Source organism: Bombus fervidus, chromosome 17, assembly GCF_041682495.2.
Source record: "Bombus fervidus isolate BK054 chromosome 17, iyBomFerv1, whole genome shotgun sequence".
In the NCBI taxonomy this organism is placed as follows: Eukaryota; Metazoa; Arthropoda; class Insecta; order Hymenoptera; family Apidae; genus Bombus; species Bombus fervidus.
The window spans coordinates 5,907,454-5,922,657 of NC_091533.1; the positions used below are offsets into that span (position 1 = coordinate 5,907,454).

General features: G+C 38.3%; 1 protein-coding gene and 1 long non-coding RNA gene across 6 annotated transcripts in view; one reads left to right on the plus strand and one right to left on the minus strand.

The window, feature by feature from the left end:
- LOC139996109 (uncharacterized) overlaps positions 1-15,204 on the plus strand; it is a 201,287-nt gene that overhangs the window by 82,236 nt on the left and 103,847 nt on the right. The gene's annotated exons all lie outside the window — the stretch shown is intronic.
- Rgl (Ral guanine nucleotide dissociation stimulator-like) overlaps positions 1-15,204 on the minus strand; it is a 40,614-nt gene that overhangs the window by 23,188 nt on the left and 2,222 nt on the right. The window contains exon 1 of one of the 5 annotated variants that reach the window (XM_072020197.1): positions 3,344-3,736. The exons of 3 other annotated variants lie outside the window; for them this stretch is intronic. In XM_072020197.1, coding sequence (XP_071876298.1) covers positions 3,344-3,525 — 182 coding nt within the window. In that variant the 5' untranslated portion in view covers positions 3,526-3,736. Of the gene's footprint in view, positions 1-3,343; positions 3,737-15,204 lie in introns of those variants that run through there. One more of the 5 variants, XM_072020200.1, reaches the window with a different exon arrangement.

Below are 15,204 nucleotides of genomic sequence, written 5' to 3' on the forward strand. Positions count from 1 at the left end.
TCAAAAAAATCGAAAGTTTCTCAATCCATTATCCACGAGACAGAAATGAATTAAAGACATCTGCCCTTCCACCCACTGTAGCACCCACAAATGAAGTAAACTTTGCTATAATTAAATATGACCGCGACGAGAGATAAGACTCGCCAGTGATAAAAAGGAAAGAAAGGGAAGAGGTCGAATCTGACGCGGATGTCACTGTTACATTAGCATACTCGATCCGGTTTCGAAAACGCGAGTCAACCTTGACTCTTCGCTGTTCCCTTCTCGCCAATCAAAAAAATAAAAAAGAAAGCAAAATGAAGAGGATAAGAAAAAAAAAAAAAAGAGAGATTCGCTCAAGCAACTGTTCTTTCGCGATTATCCACGGCGAAATTTCGAACGTAGCCCGTGTGATAACAGCCGTGTTTTTAATGCCGACTCGTAAACGTTCGTTTCGAAATTCGTGCCAAACGTTCGACCAAATTACTTCGTTCCTACGTTACTCGACAAGCTACGATGATGCACGTGCTATGAACCGCGTGTTCACAACGATACGCGCGATTCATTCAACCGCGTCCTCGAAATCCTAGTTGTTTGCCATCTATTTGCTATATTCTGGTTGATATCTCGCGTGCACTCTAGAGCTAGCGGCTTCAACGTAGAATTTTTGGCTATTCGATCGGAATGGACTTTGTTAAAATAAACCGGGAGGAACAGGTTGGATTTAACCCAATCTACAAAGCCAACAGAGCGAAGGTATTTTCATCGAGGTATTCTTTTTTCTTTTGTTTCTGGAACGAAGAGATATAGAAAAAGCGTGTGTCAAGAGATGCGGTAAATATTAATCTTCTGTAACTAAAACTGCCACTTTTTTTCCTTCATGCGAGATTTAGCAAATAGCAATTACAATAATGAAATTAATTTAGCGCGGAGAATAGGGCGTTGGTGTTTCAATGCAGAGTTTAATCGCCGCAAGGGATATTTTGTATTCGGTAATGAACACGTTCTTTAATTACCGAATAATTATAACAGAGAATGAAGTAACGCTAGTACAGTGGTGTACGAATAAAATATAAGAATTCGCGATAAAACTGATCGATATTATGATCAATTTTTTGGACCTTTAACATCGAAGGAAATACTGGCGGGACAGTTAAAAAATTTGAAACATTTTAAGAATGTAATTGGAAATCGGAAAACCAGCTGGCAAAAAATTCCAACCGCGTAATCGTCTATTTTTACACGTTGCGATACACTGTTCAATTTTTCACGAGACGATCACGCTAATAATTACAATTAAGACAACGGAGAATAAGCTGATTATAGGAACGTGGCGCATAACAGATAGCTTAGTCATACGCCGTTAATACATAGGTACGCGATCGTTTACGTTCAACACTAGGCGTGTACAACATGTGTAACTTGTGACAAGGCGTTCGATTTTCCAAAGTGTTGCTAGAACCCATAAACCTCCTTTCTATGTTCGTATACTCTTAAGAGGCGAGTCTGCTTGCTCCGATAAGATTTGACCAAGCTGTGTGCGTAGAACTGCGTATTTTGACGAAATATCGTAAATACGAGAAATGTGGACTAATTGATAGAAAGAACTAATAGAAAAATACCAATCGCCTGATATACTTTGCAACCCCTTTTGAAGCGTTCCTTTATAACTTATAACGCCTTCATTGTGTAGCTATCTCTTATATCTTTCGCTCAGAGATATTTTTATACTTGATATTGTCACATAATAATGTTATTACATATTTCATATAACAGTATTCGTTTTAACATATTGTTCGTTATCTTGGTTCGCTTCTTAAATCTTTTCATCGAAACGAACAAATTTGAAAATATAATAAAACATTATAAAATATTCGCTCATATAACGATGTTTCTTATTCGTTTATTTCATCGTCAAACTTAAAAGTTCGAACGATTAATTGAGAAAATTGTTAAAGTTTTTAAGACGTTTTATCGACGATTTTATCTGACATCCTTATTGTTGAGTTTGACAACACGACGATAATACCATACGCTCTGATAGGTATCAAATAGAGGCGATAAAGACACAATTACAAGGCGTCGTGTCAATAGGCGTGAGAACAAATTGAATCTTTCAAACGAACGAATTGGCATCGCTCTTTGCATTCGTGACAAACATTTCCATGACGAAGCTTACACGTACGTTCAATGAAATAATATAGTCGAACGAGCGATTATTTTATTTTATTGAACCTTTTATTAAAAATATTCGAGTATCACGTAACAGAAAGTTTTCTATCTTGTCATAGCTAGCGCGTATGTTTTATTATACGTTGTTCTATAGTTGGTTTGAAATGCGGTACACGTACAAATCTATAGGTACTGACATTAATGTACTTAGAGTCTAGAAAAATATCGATCAATCAGTGGAAACAATGTTCCGTTAGTACATCGTAGAATTTCTAATGAAACGAAAAACAGAGCGGCTCGATATCTTTACGAGATCTCATGGCCACAAACAGTACTCACGACCGCAACCTTGCAAACCTATTATTCTCATCGTTCGATCGTTGTTTACCCTTAAAAACGGGAATGTACGATAGCTTGTAAACGGAGCAGCTCGATCTCTACGAACACAGTTTTAAACTTTCGATTTTCAAATATTACTTAACCTTGCTGTTTTCTTCTCTTTTAATTAGAAATAAAATTCATATAATCTCTGTACAATTTATTCTGCACTTTTGTCGCAATGAAGATGTAAAATTTAACGAACGTATCCAATGTACTCGTTTATACGACAAAAGTATCGATCAGGATGAAAAGGTTTATTATTTCTAATAAGTGTATTCATTTACTGGACAATGCTGTACGCACGCTTGTTCTAGTAGACGTCGAATCTTGTTGCGAGCGAACGAATATTTTACGTTTCAACCTTCTTTTTCTTTTAACCGAGGCTTTCGATGTTTTAAGAGAGTCGTTAGTATACAATTGACACGAGAAATTGCGTATTCTTTCATATTTTTCTCACGGTTAAGAAATTTTCTAACGATAGAGAAGTATAATTTGATCGAATGAAATAATCGAAAGGACGTTGCAGGGTTAAATTGCGTTACTCGTGAATATATTGTCTTACGAAACGCATGTACATTGCCTAGTAAATGGCACTACACATTTGCCGAATTAACACACATTTGCGAGACAAAATTTACGTGAGATCTTAATATTTGACTTTCATTGCGTGTATTAATTATACCTCGATATTTAAATTTCGTTTGAATCTTTGGAAAAATAAAATGCCTAAAATAATTTTACAAACGTGCGTTAATTCTCTGTAGCACGCTAACGCCCCTAAATTCGGCTCAAAATTCCAACGATCACTTACCACAGCCTCTTCCAGGAGAAGAAAATCGTGCGTTCGAACAAAGAAGCGAAGAACTGGACCCGAAATCCCCAAGAAACACGACTCAAACTCCGGTAAACTTCGTATACCTCGACACCTGCCCTCGTACCTTTCTCTCCCGTTGGCCTAACTTCTGTTTCAGGTATACACACGCACACGCGCATGCACAAGCAACGTAGGCGCCTATCGTAGCCGAAAATTGTTGAACGCTGGCACGTCGTGAACGAAGCACAGGTGGTCGTCGATGGAACACGACCAAGGGAGAGAAAGGAGAAACAGTCACGCGACCGTTTCACACCGGCAACAACAAAGTACGTACCCGAACCGCGCGGCTCGCCGTCCCGACAACGACTGACTCCGAACGCCGCGAACACGTAATTCGGCCGAACCGGCTCAATGCAATCGGACTGACCACGCTCTTACGTCGGCCACTCGTCTCCATTATCACCGTGGGTCGTGCATTGACGTAAATCTTCGTCGCCCGTAGTTGGAAGACACTAGCGACGACGATGGTTAGGTTTCAAGCGCCAGGATATTTGCGAGACACGCAGGATGTACATTCATGCAAATAAATGGTATGGAATTCATTTTTCATTCGTTGTTTTGATACAGTAGGGTGTACTAGGATGATAAAGCGATTAATATCGATTAACCAAGGGATATGATTGAAGAAATTTCTAGATTAAAAGTTTGTACGTTTCAATAAGTACAATTAATTTCAATAAGATCGTAAGAGGCACGGGGTACAGGATGCAGCAAAGTTATTTTGAAGTTAATTCGTGTTTTGGTGTGCGATCGACAAGATCGTCGTACGATACGAGAAACGATCGTTTCTGATGAATCTTTGAGTTTCAAAATCTTTAAAAGAGATTTGAAGAACGAAATGAAAATATAGTTTCAAATTGTTACCTAGATAACAAAAATGAAAATATTTGTGTTACTTGAATAAAAAAGATTGAAATGACTTTTATTCGTCTTAGGATGTCCACTTACGGCTCTTGTAAATGTTTTCGTTTAACCATATACGATCGCTAATCACCTATGATACAGTACTGCTATCTGTCACATGCCACGGATAAAGTCGATGCATGACATTACCATCGGAGGACTCGGCAACTCTCGATCGATAAATTCCTCGATTCGATTCCGCTAGATTTTATCATCCATAGGAACTCGTGACGAACAGTCATTCCCATATATCATTTTACAATACAGTTATCTGGAGAAATAATAGGAACACGAACATTTGGAAAATACTATGAACGCATTGCGTAAAACGATTAACAAACAAGCTTACGTTATCGAAAAAATATATTCAAACATGTGACAGTTGCAATATGATTGAACGACGTACTTTGATTCATGCCACGTAACAAGATCGTGCGTCAATTTTATTAAATATCGTTTTTAAACTTTCAAACCGTATGTTATATGACGAAGGAGAAGAAAGATTGCGAGTTGAGATTCGATAAAGAATAGGTATGAAATAATACGCCAAGAATATTACAGCATTCGAAGCATTAAATTTATCCCACAATGACCAACTAGCATAATTCCTTTCCCAGGCCTTGAGAATCGACACGAATTTCACGTCTGATGCGTCGCAAATTACATCGACAGAAACGACGACTAAATTTCTATAGAAAAAGAAATATTGCTGTAGCTCGCACGTCGAACACGGTACTTCTCCAACGAATGTACACGTATAAAGTGAAAATAGTAGCAGACATTAGGCCAATTATTTGGAGCGTAGAGTAGTCAGACGTACATACATTTTTCCGTGATGCGCATCGCGTGCCAATAATACCATAATCAAACAGACTGTTACCGTGAGCATAGAGGAATTTATGCGTGTCTCCGCGTCTCCACACGAGCACGTACGCACGTTCCCCTTCGTATCGCTGAATTTTGTTTCGGTCACGCTTTCTACGTGAATCCTGGAAACTCGACATTGTCTCCAACGATTACGCGTAATCGCTGCGTTACCTAGGTATCGGCTAACCGCGTGTATGAAGCGAAAATTTCCTTTGGCAAATCGGAATTAGCAAGTGTCGTATGATAAGACGAGTGGATAAATTTTGTTTAGGCTTAATTTTATACAAATTATGATATATTATTAAAAATTTGGAATAAGATCTCTCGAGAATAAAGTGTGTGTATTTTAATAGAATCTCATGGAAAGATATATATATATAATATAATATAATCGAAGGTACCTAATCTTCTATGATCCAAGTTACTCACTAAACTTCATCGAATTATCCTAAATTTCTTCCAATTTGTCGATACGATTTAAAGCGCGTTACAACATACGATAAAATCATAACTTTTAAAATGTAAAATGAACCTGTAACTTTTGAAATACTGTTGAAATTGCAGCGGAGACGATTCCACTTTGCAAAAACTCTCTGAAGCAAAGCAGCTACTTCAACATCAAGATGTTTGCCCGTCTCCTCTCTGACACAATGGTGGTAGAGCGTAGAGAGACGGAGCGTAATTTCATTCCCCGTATAAAGCGACATGAGTCATCAAATTCACCCTACACCGTGCTCGAGGGTGACAGAGAGCCGAGCAAGGGTGGCTGAGTACGACATTCCGGTCTTTATGCTACGAGACCGTGAAACTATCTCCGGTTGTGCCGATTTTTTAACGGATTATATTATTACAAGAACGATCATGCGAGTAGATAGCGCCACTTTCATTTACGACGCCACTTTTGTCCCGTTGAAAGAGTACCTTTCGCTTCAATCGTGTCGCCAGAAAACCATTTACTCGCGATCTTTTTAAAAATGGATGAAAAGTGAAACGAATCAGATTGCTGATTATTTAAGTATATTACGTATATTTTGTTCGTCTTCTTTTATATATTTTCTGTTATGTAATACTTAAACTATGAATATTTCGAATATAACCAAAAGAGCAGAACCTAAGCGCAAGTTCGTTTCTTCGATAAAATATCATAGCAAGTGTTACACTTAGTTTTACACAATTTTAACTGATTAATGATCTTACATAATTTTTGATGTACATTTTCTTGCAACTTTACATTTGCCAAAAATAGCTACATAAACATCCGCAGAATTAGTAATATTTCTGTGTTGCTGATTTTTTCTTTTAAATATTTCTTTGCGAAGATTGTTCTCGCTATTTAGCAAGCTACTTTTTCACGTTCCAGACTAAAGTGCAAAATTCTTAAAGAATCGACCGCTTCTTTAAATTGAAAGAGATCTTTGCGAAGCACAAAGCCGTTTGAAAGCCACTCTAAACAATGTCGAGTCCTGCGGGGGTGGTGAGGTGGTACGATCTGGAACGGACACGTGGATCGATAAACAATTGCAGTCACTGGTGACCAACTATATTTCATTCGTTATCATCTACGCGCTACCGGAATCGCCAACCTTCGCGTGATAAATGCAACCGTGACGTCGCCAGTGTGACGTAACCCACCATCTACTACGTCATCGTGTTGCAAACTGATTAAACGCGGCCGTAGGCCGTATTTCAAAATGATTTATGGCGCGGAAAAATGTGAACAATAGACTAAATATAACAGCTGAAATTTAACATCTAGTTTGAAAGGAAATTTGAAGGCGTGTAGGTCAACGAATCACAGCATTTGGTCATTGAATTAAAATTACTCGACGTTTTTAATGTCCTTATTTTTTTAGTAAAATTGTAAGATGTATCGGAATTTTATACAGAGTCGAAATTTATCAACAGCAGCACACATACAAGTTAATAATTATGTAGCAAATTATACTCTGTGATTTGGTATTTTTGGTATCAATTGTCGTAAAAAGTATGAGATAGCATAAAATTTGTTATTACACGTTGTCCTAATTCGCTGGAATTATTTTATCGTGTATGAAATATTACAGCATATAGTTCGAATAATTTTAGAGAATTAATAACGAAATATTCGTTGAAACGACTAAAAGATTATGAAATTTTTTAGAAAAAGAAATTTGCATTACGTCCTGTTTAGAATTAATTGCTCTTTTCCTCTTTCCACGAAATCACTTCCAACGAATGCCTGTCTATATTTCAACTTCTGGGAAGTTGACATCAAGACGTGAAATTTACGTTTTCGCGGATTTCGCGGTACGTTTATACCCGCAGCGTGCGAGATCATATACGTGACTTGGTGCATTTCGCTCGCTGGCACGTTTCGATTCGTTTTGTTTCACCTCATCTCGCTCTGTTCTTACTCTGCCTGTAATTCACCGAACAGTAAATCTTGTTAGCTCGAACGCGTACTCCAACGGACCACTCGTGTCAGTCTGCACAAGAGTATGGTTCAGGACGTAAAATCGATACCGAGTTTCTCTCGCCCCTAGAATTGGCGGGAAACGAACCCCCTTGTGTTACACGCTAGGGACCAATCTGGAGATATCCTCGTTCCATTTTTCTCCGTTTGGACACCGTTTGCCCTGATTGTTCGTTGATTAAACGAACAAAAAGCGGATCCAGTCGTAGCGAAAAGTGTGCGCGACATGGCGCATGAGTAAATGTTACAGAGAATAATTTTCCAACGAAGGCAAAAAGCTCGTTGACTTGTCTCTGTATCTAAAAATATGCATGTCATCGAAAAAAATACAAATCTAACTAAATGTATCTAAATATTAGATCGCAAGAAATGAATCTAATAACTCGGCATCCTAAATTTAATTTAATTATCACATTTTATTCCTAGCAATTCGGCTTTCGATAAATCAGTACGTACGAACAAGTATAAATGGTCGGAAATACGCTTAAAAATTTACCGAGATCCAGTTCTCGTCCTAAAAACTAATCTTTCCAATAAAGCAACGTTCCAAAGTCGACAAATTGAACCTCCAATCACCATCACTTCCAACAAACCGGTGCACTAAAAAGTAGAAATTCTTCGCAGAAAGTGCTTACAAAGGCTTCCTCCATTCCCGAAAAACCATGAAAATGTATAATGAAAAATTGAACGGCGAAGAGATTCGCGCCTATTGGAGCCTCGTTATTCATAGCCTCTCGCTTTTGGACCAGCAGACTACCGGTAGTAATTACGATCCAGCCTGTGCTGTGTCAGTCTTAAGGTCGTTTACTTTCGTAGCGACTAGGCTGTCGAGCGTCTGTTCGCGTGTACAAGCGAAATAACTCCTAGAAAGCCAAACAGAGTCGATAAAACGTTCGCCCTAGGCGAGACGATGTTCATTAACCCCGTTACTCTCTCGTGAAATCATCCGTGCACGCCGGTTTCTTCTTCGGTAGAACTCTGCCTGATGAATCTCCTGGACATCCTGCGAGTTCGACGTGTGCCTTGATACGGAAGAAACTAACTAACGGAACACGTTTAAACATAAAACGATGTATCGATGCTGGAGCAAGCCGATAAACCGAACGATGGGATCGCTGGCTACGATTATTTTGAAAAAAAAGCGACTGAGGTCGTAATCGTTAGATGCTTGATAGATGGAAGATGATAGGATTACTGGTTGAGGAAATATTGCTGATGGGAAGTGGAAATATCGCTGATGAGATTTACGATTGAACGAAACAGTTATAATCAGTATGGTACGGAATCACAGACGTTTGATCGAGGGGAAAATTAGGTGCTAACCCTAACGTACGAGCAGAATTTTGCGGACTTACGAGAAAAAAAGAAAGAGTTATATAAGCGAATGAGATAAAATTTAAAAATCATACATATATGTGTGTGTATAATTCTTAAATAATAAAGCATTGTAAGAGACTAACAAACGAGAATTTCAGTGAGGAAATTGCGCCAGAATTCACAATTATGTGAAGTAATTACGCTAACTAAACCGTGAATGCCGATAAAACGGAATTTTCGATGCGAAAGAATCGAACGTACTAGTTACAAAATACGTAAACAAGAAGCGCGTATGTGAATAAATTTCTAATCGTAGACGGAGCGAGCTTCGCTCAATAGGAAATTCACGGAACACACTCAGGCAAATGCAATTTATCAAAATAATTTATGCTAAATAATTTGTTAAACTTGATCGGAATAAATCAAAATTTCAAGGAAAATCAAGGTCTTTGAGTAAAATAGCCAAGAGCTAAGGACGATACGATCGTTATCGGACGTTCTTTGGTCGCGAAAGCTTTTCTCCACTTTCACACGAGCACGAACGATATAAAACACGTGTTTGCCAGCAGTGGTAGTCAACTGTCTGGGTTCCCAGCCATTAGAGCAAACAAAACCCGTTTCTTTGTGCACACAGCTATCGAGAATCCAATTAGCAGCAGTGCCCTAGTGATTTAAATCATCATATGTGCAACAAAGTGGCTGTTACCACGCTATAAATTCATTTCCCTCTCGTTTAATCGATTTTTCACTTATTTTTTCTTTCCTTGTTGCGTTTCCTAAGAAACGAATAATATTAGTTTAGTTGTTAGTGACTTAAGGGGCTGTCCTGAAGTAGAATGTTCTAAAAGTTCATAGTTCGTAGTTCATCGAGAAGAAAAATATATAATAATTTAATCCTTTTTTGATTTTTTGTTTCGGTCAAGAATTACGAGGTGGATCTTTCACGCCGATTGAAAACTGCAGCCCATGAAATAGGCTTAGAAATCTGTTATTATTATTTTTTTTGCTTTAAAAAAATTTTTTTGTATTCGTAAAATATATATAAAACCATACCTCAAAATTCAATAACTTCGTTTCATTCTTTCCCTTCTAACAAAAATCACAAAAAGACGCTGTTTTAGAACATTCTAATTCAGGACACCCCGTCAAGTTAGTGGCATAGCTTGACTTAATCAATATTGGTCCACGCATACAATAAATAATGTTATTAGTATTTTGTAAATGTTCCAGAGGTTGACAAAACATGATATCTAATCCTAAAAAATGAAACGAAAAAATAGCGTTGATGATCGATTGACGATGTAATGAATTTTGAAATTACTCCTTTTTTAAAAGATGACTGATGTGACTTGTCACATTTTTCGCCTGTGATCGATTTGATTCGTCCGGTCAAAGCCATTCAAATATACAATCTCCTTTTATTTTACAATTATCGTCTCTGTCGATCGTGGAACGCGCGAAATCGCTTGGCCGAATTGCACCACGCCGAAACCTTGAGCGATTTCAGACTCACGTATGTAGGTGTTGTGAGTCACGGAGACGCGTGCGTGTCCCACGCGCGACCCACGAATCACGTTGTTACGTTTGCACGAAAACCAATCGCTACGATGGTGGTCTCTTTAACCTGCCAGGTGTTCAAACGATATTTTTGATATCGATAAGCATCGATAAAGAGCGATGTATTTTTGTTTCGATTGTGCGACAGTGTGTTGCGACTTGCAGTCACAATGATACCGATGTTCGCGGAAATGATATTCCGATCAAGGTCGAATCTGTCGAAAGAGTTGGACGGTTCAAGTCGGTCAAGTCGCTGACGGTAAATTTCGATCTTAACGCATTGTAGTAACTCAATGGTGACAAACGTGTCTGTTTTTAATTCAATAGTCGTTTACTACAAAAGAAAATTTAGAATAAGAAAAGAAAAAAGAAGAACGTTGAATATAAAAGTAATGGAAGTTCTTTTGTACAAAGATTTTTCATGCAAATACGAGAGACAGAAGTCACGGACTGTTTGATTATATGAAAAGAAGAATACAATTCACAAAAAATATGCAACTATCGAACGAGAAAGTATCTTTGGAGCTAAGACTGTTGGTCGAATATGTAACGAAAGATACTGATACCATAGGCAATATTGCAACTGGATAGAAAAAAGAAAGTCATTCGTATCTGGAATCGTTACACAGCAATTTTCCCTTCAAATTGCAACAGCAAGTTACATACTTTATTAAGTAACAACCAATATTCGTCCACCGAGACGGTGTATAGAGTTCCGCAAAAGTAAAAGCGGATGTTTTAATCTCTAATCGTAATCCAGCCATTTGTACAAACGTACGACTTTCGTGGCCGATAGGAGTTTCACAACGCCAATAAGAAACTGCTCGAACCACGATACACTTCCATGATTGACGTCCGCAGGTCTGGCCTCCTTGCGGTTTTAAACCTCTTAAATGTAAACCAAGACGTCGATATTTTTATATTTCTCTTTTTAACATCGTGACGAATCACTTTTCCTTCGGTTTTATATTTCTTGCGTTACGTATTATCTTAAAACAGCGATAAAAGTAGCAGAAAGGAATTCGATCGACGTTCGTTCGTGACTTTGTAATTCTGTTCGATCTAATCGTCTAAATCTGCGAGTAACAGAGAAGAAAACGTATAATGTAATTTTATCACCGAGAATCGTTGTATGATTCGAACGCCATTTGAACGCTACAAAAAATAGATAAGAACATTTTTAAATAACACTTCTAATATTTATGTATTCTGTTTTGTGTCTGTGATTTTCGTTTAGGATCATGCCTTGAATATTATCACCTTCGTCTCGTTAAGGGAGACGTTGTCCTTCGTCGAGGCAGAAAATCACGTTAAAGGCTTTAAGTAGATCTAATATCTTAAACAAGGCACGAGCTAAATTCTCCGTGAAACACGCGATTACAAAACAATTGGCAAGGCTTGTATTCCCATACATACGATGCTTATTAATTTCCTCGGTGAATCTTCCTCGGATACTGAAGTTTATTCTATTTTTATCGCGCGACTCTCTAATTTTATAACAGAATAAATATCCTTCCAATTGCATTTGAGGCCAATTCCAGTATGACGTATCAGTCCTAATGCCTCGATATACAAATATTTCAATAATATTGTTCGATCGTTCGCGGAGAGACGCGATCTCGAGGAAGCGCGTCAACGGGAGTCGTAAATTCCCGTTACGATCGGATAATCGACGCCACGAAATGATCGATTCCCTATTTCGTTTAGGATAATAAAGGTGGTTAAAGTGATTACAACACTCGAGTAACAGGTTACAATATACGCTTTATTCCAACAATTTTGTAGACACAGACCGTTACGCTCGGTGCGTACAGATACAAGTTAAACAGATGACTGTTCTAAAGATGTAAAATCGGTCAAAAGACGTTGACCGATCTAAGGACGACAAACCAGAAGTTCAGAAGACGATACTGTCGCAGAGGAAAATTATTGCTGGGGGTTGGTCGCCCCACCAAAATGACCGTTGAACCGGGAAAAACCTTCGCATTTTTTACTCCATGAAGCAATAACCATAAAGAACATGTCGACTTGAATATATTTTATAACAATCAAGGGCCCTAATGGTAACATATAAACGTTTAGTTTTATAACAAATCCTTAGAATTATTGCGGTCCGACTAATTATATTTGCACAGCTAGTGATCGCCTCGATCAAGGAATGGATTCTGGTTTACGATTCTGGAATTATCGGACGTAACAAATATATACTATTTGTCCCTACCTGCTTAAAATTTTATTTATCTTTCTATAAGCTCATACAAACATTGAAAATCTTGCATGAATACCTGTTACTGAGAGTCTAGCAATAAATTACAACTTGTAGATGATTAACACGACGCACCATACGCGTCGGTAGCGGTAAACGTATTAAAATTCGTCCCATTCGCGATCCAGTCGCCACAGGATTCACGCGTTCGAGGATCCGTATCAATTCAGTAGGTCGATTTCCTATCCTTTTCTCACATAGGTGTTTTACTCGTGAGATGGACTCTCGCATAGTCCAGTCGTATCGATTTCAGGTTGGAGAAATGCGTGGCCGCGTGCAACGTATCCAGTGGTCCAGGTTACTTTCACGTTTCCGTTCAGTCGACGTCGACGAGGAACGGAGATCACCGCGGGAAACGTAGACAAAGAAGGAGGGGAGGAAAGCGACAGATGCGAAGAAAGAAAGAGAGAGAGAGAAAGAAAGGATTCCTCTCGTTTCGTACTGAATTCTGAATGAATATCCGCCTTTCTCACGATCGAACCACGCTCGTGAGAAGATTGATTCGTGCGAAGCGCGTACCGGAGAATTGGAGCATCTCGCGTCTTTTCCATCGTACTATAAGAAAAGCGTGCAAAAGTCTCAAGCCATATCTCGTAATTGCCACTAGAATCAATTTTTCAAGAAGTATTTCTATATCGTATTGTATAAAAACGAATGTGTACATACAATAGCTTACGAAAATATATGAATGAAAAATCATAGCTAGCGAAGAGAAGCGTTGAACTCCGATTTTATCGAAACGTTTGTCCCTCGATAGTTCGAATAAATGAAATTTTACTGTGCTTCTAAGATATCAAAATAACTAAAACGAGAGATTACTCTGTGTCTACACGACGATACGATTCAATGTAAGACAAAAATCTAGAAAAGATCGCAAGAAATTGGAAGAACTCATCTGGTCGACTTTTTTCCACGAAGGTAGATTTTCTCTTCACCTTGAGTCGAATAACTAGAAGTAACAGTACCCGTGGTATTGGCACGTCCAGCATCTATCGAACGCGCCAAATCGACTAGTTTATCGTTCGAGTTTCTTGCACAAATTCCTTGTTTGTTCTATCGAGGAGCATCTGACCGAAGACGTATTTCCCGAAGGAGTGTCCCGGAGCCTATCTCTCGGGTCTTCGAACCAACAATGGAGCAACTTCCAACTACGAAATAGACCTCTTTGTGTAACTGCATCTTGAATCGCGGGACGTGCGATACGTCAGGCAAATATTCGGATTTACATATCACCATTGAATCGTCGCAGTTTGCTCGAGCCACGAACGTGCTCCCTTTCCTTTTCGATGAAAGCGTGACCCAACGCGGAAATCAAAGTATACAGATATAGGGTGTTCCAAAAAGTGAATCGAAAGTATCTTCGTTTGGCGAGAACGCGGGCAAACTGTACTATGCTACATATTGCGTATAAAAAACGAGCGTAACTTTCTCTTCCATGTTTTTTTTTCTATGCTGAACGCTTGAAAGAAGAGTCAAACGTTGTGCAGTTGAATAATATGTGTATTATAATTGGCATATCTATAGTTAAAACACGTCCATTGCCGATTGAATTTTTACTACGTTATTATATATTAACCTTCTCGTTTATGAATTATTTAACAAACTGAAATATTTTTCCGTATAATTAATCTAGTTATCGTACTATCGATGAATAAGCTTTTCGCTAAGATTTTGTCGTTTAACCCCTTTCATGGTCAATGTATTTCTATAGGTTGATAGTTTATTAAAGAATAGCAGGAACTTAACTAAACGGGGAATTAGTTTTCGTGCAATTAAATTTGCAATATTTTTTGGAACATCCTGTATTGAAGAGTTCTAGCCGTTCTTCACGTACGCGTTCGCGATGCCCGCGCTTCTTTCTCGCCTCCTGCATTCCGCGACGCGCCTCGTTAGACTTGACACGTATTACTTTGCATTCTCATAAGCGTTATGCCGCCCTGCCTTTCTCATAGCGCCAGGCAGAGCGTACGATGGCGCGAGATCGCCAAGGAATCGGCAGCTACGAGTGCTCATAGACGGTCAACGCGATCGAGAAGGAAACTTTCCGGACAACGTTTGTCGACTACCGACGAACGAAGGTACTAGAGGCTACTAAAACGAGGAGATTAACGACTTCTGCACTTTGAAACTATACAATTTTCTAAGAACATGAGAGCAATTAAATTTTGAATTATTCATTAATTTCGCTCGGTATAGCGGAATTTTTTATTAAAATACTTGAGAAAATACTCGAGTCTGAGAATAAGCAAAGCTAAATGAATTTATATCTTTTTCTATATATAATCTACAATATGGTACATAGAAATATTAATAATTTCTTTTGATCTTGCCAATAGGACCTAATTATATAAACGTAAATTCTTATCGTTTGAACGTTGGTGATGCAGAGAATCGATAAACATCTATTACGTGAAATATTTGTCGTCCAATATCGGT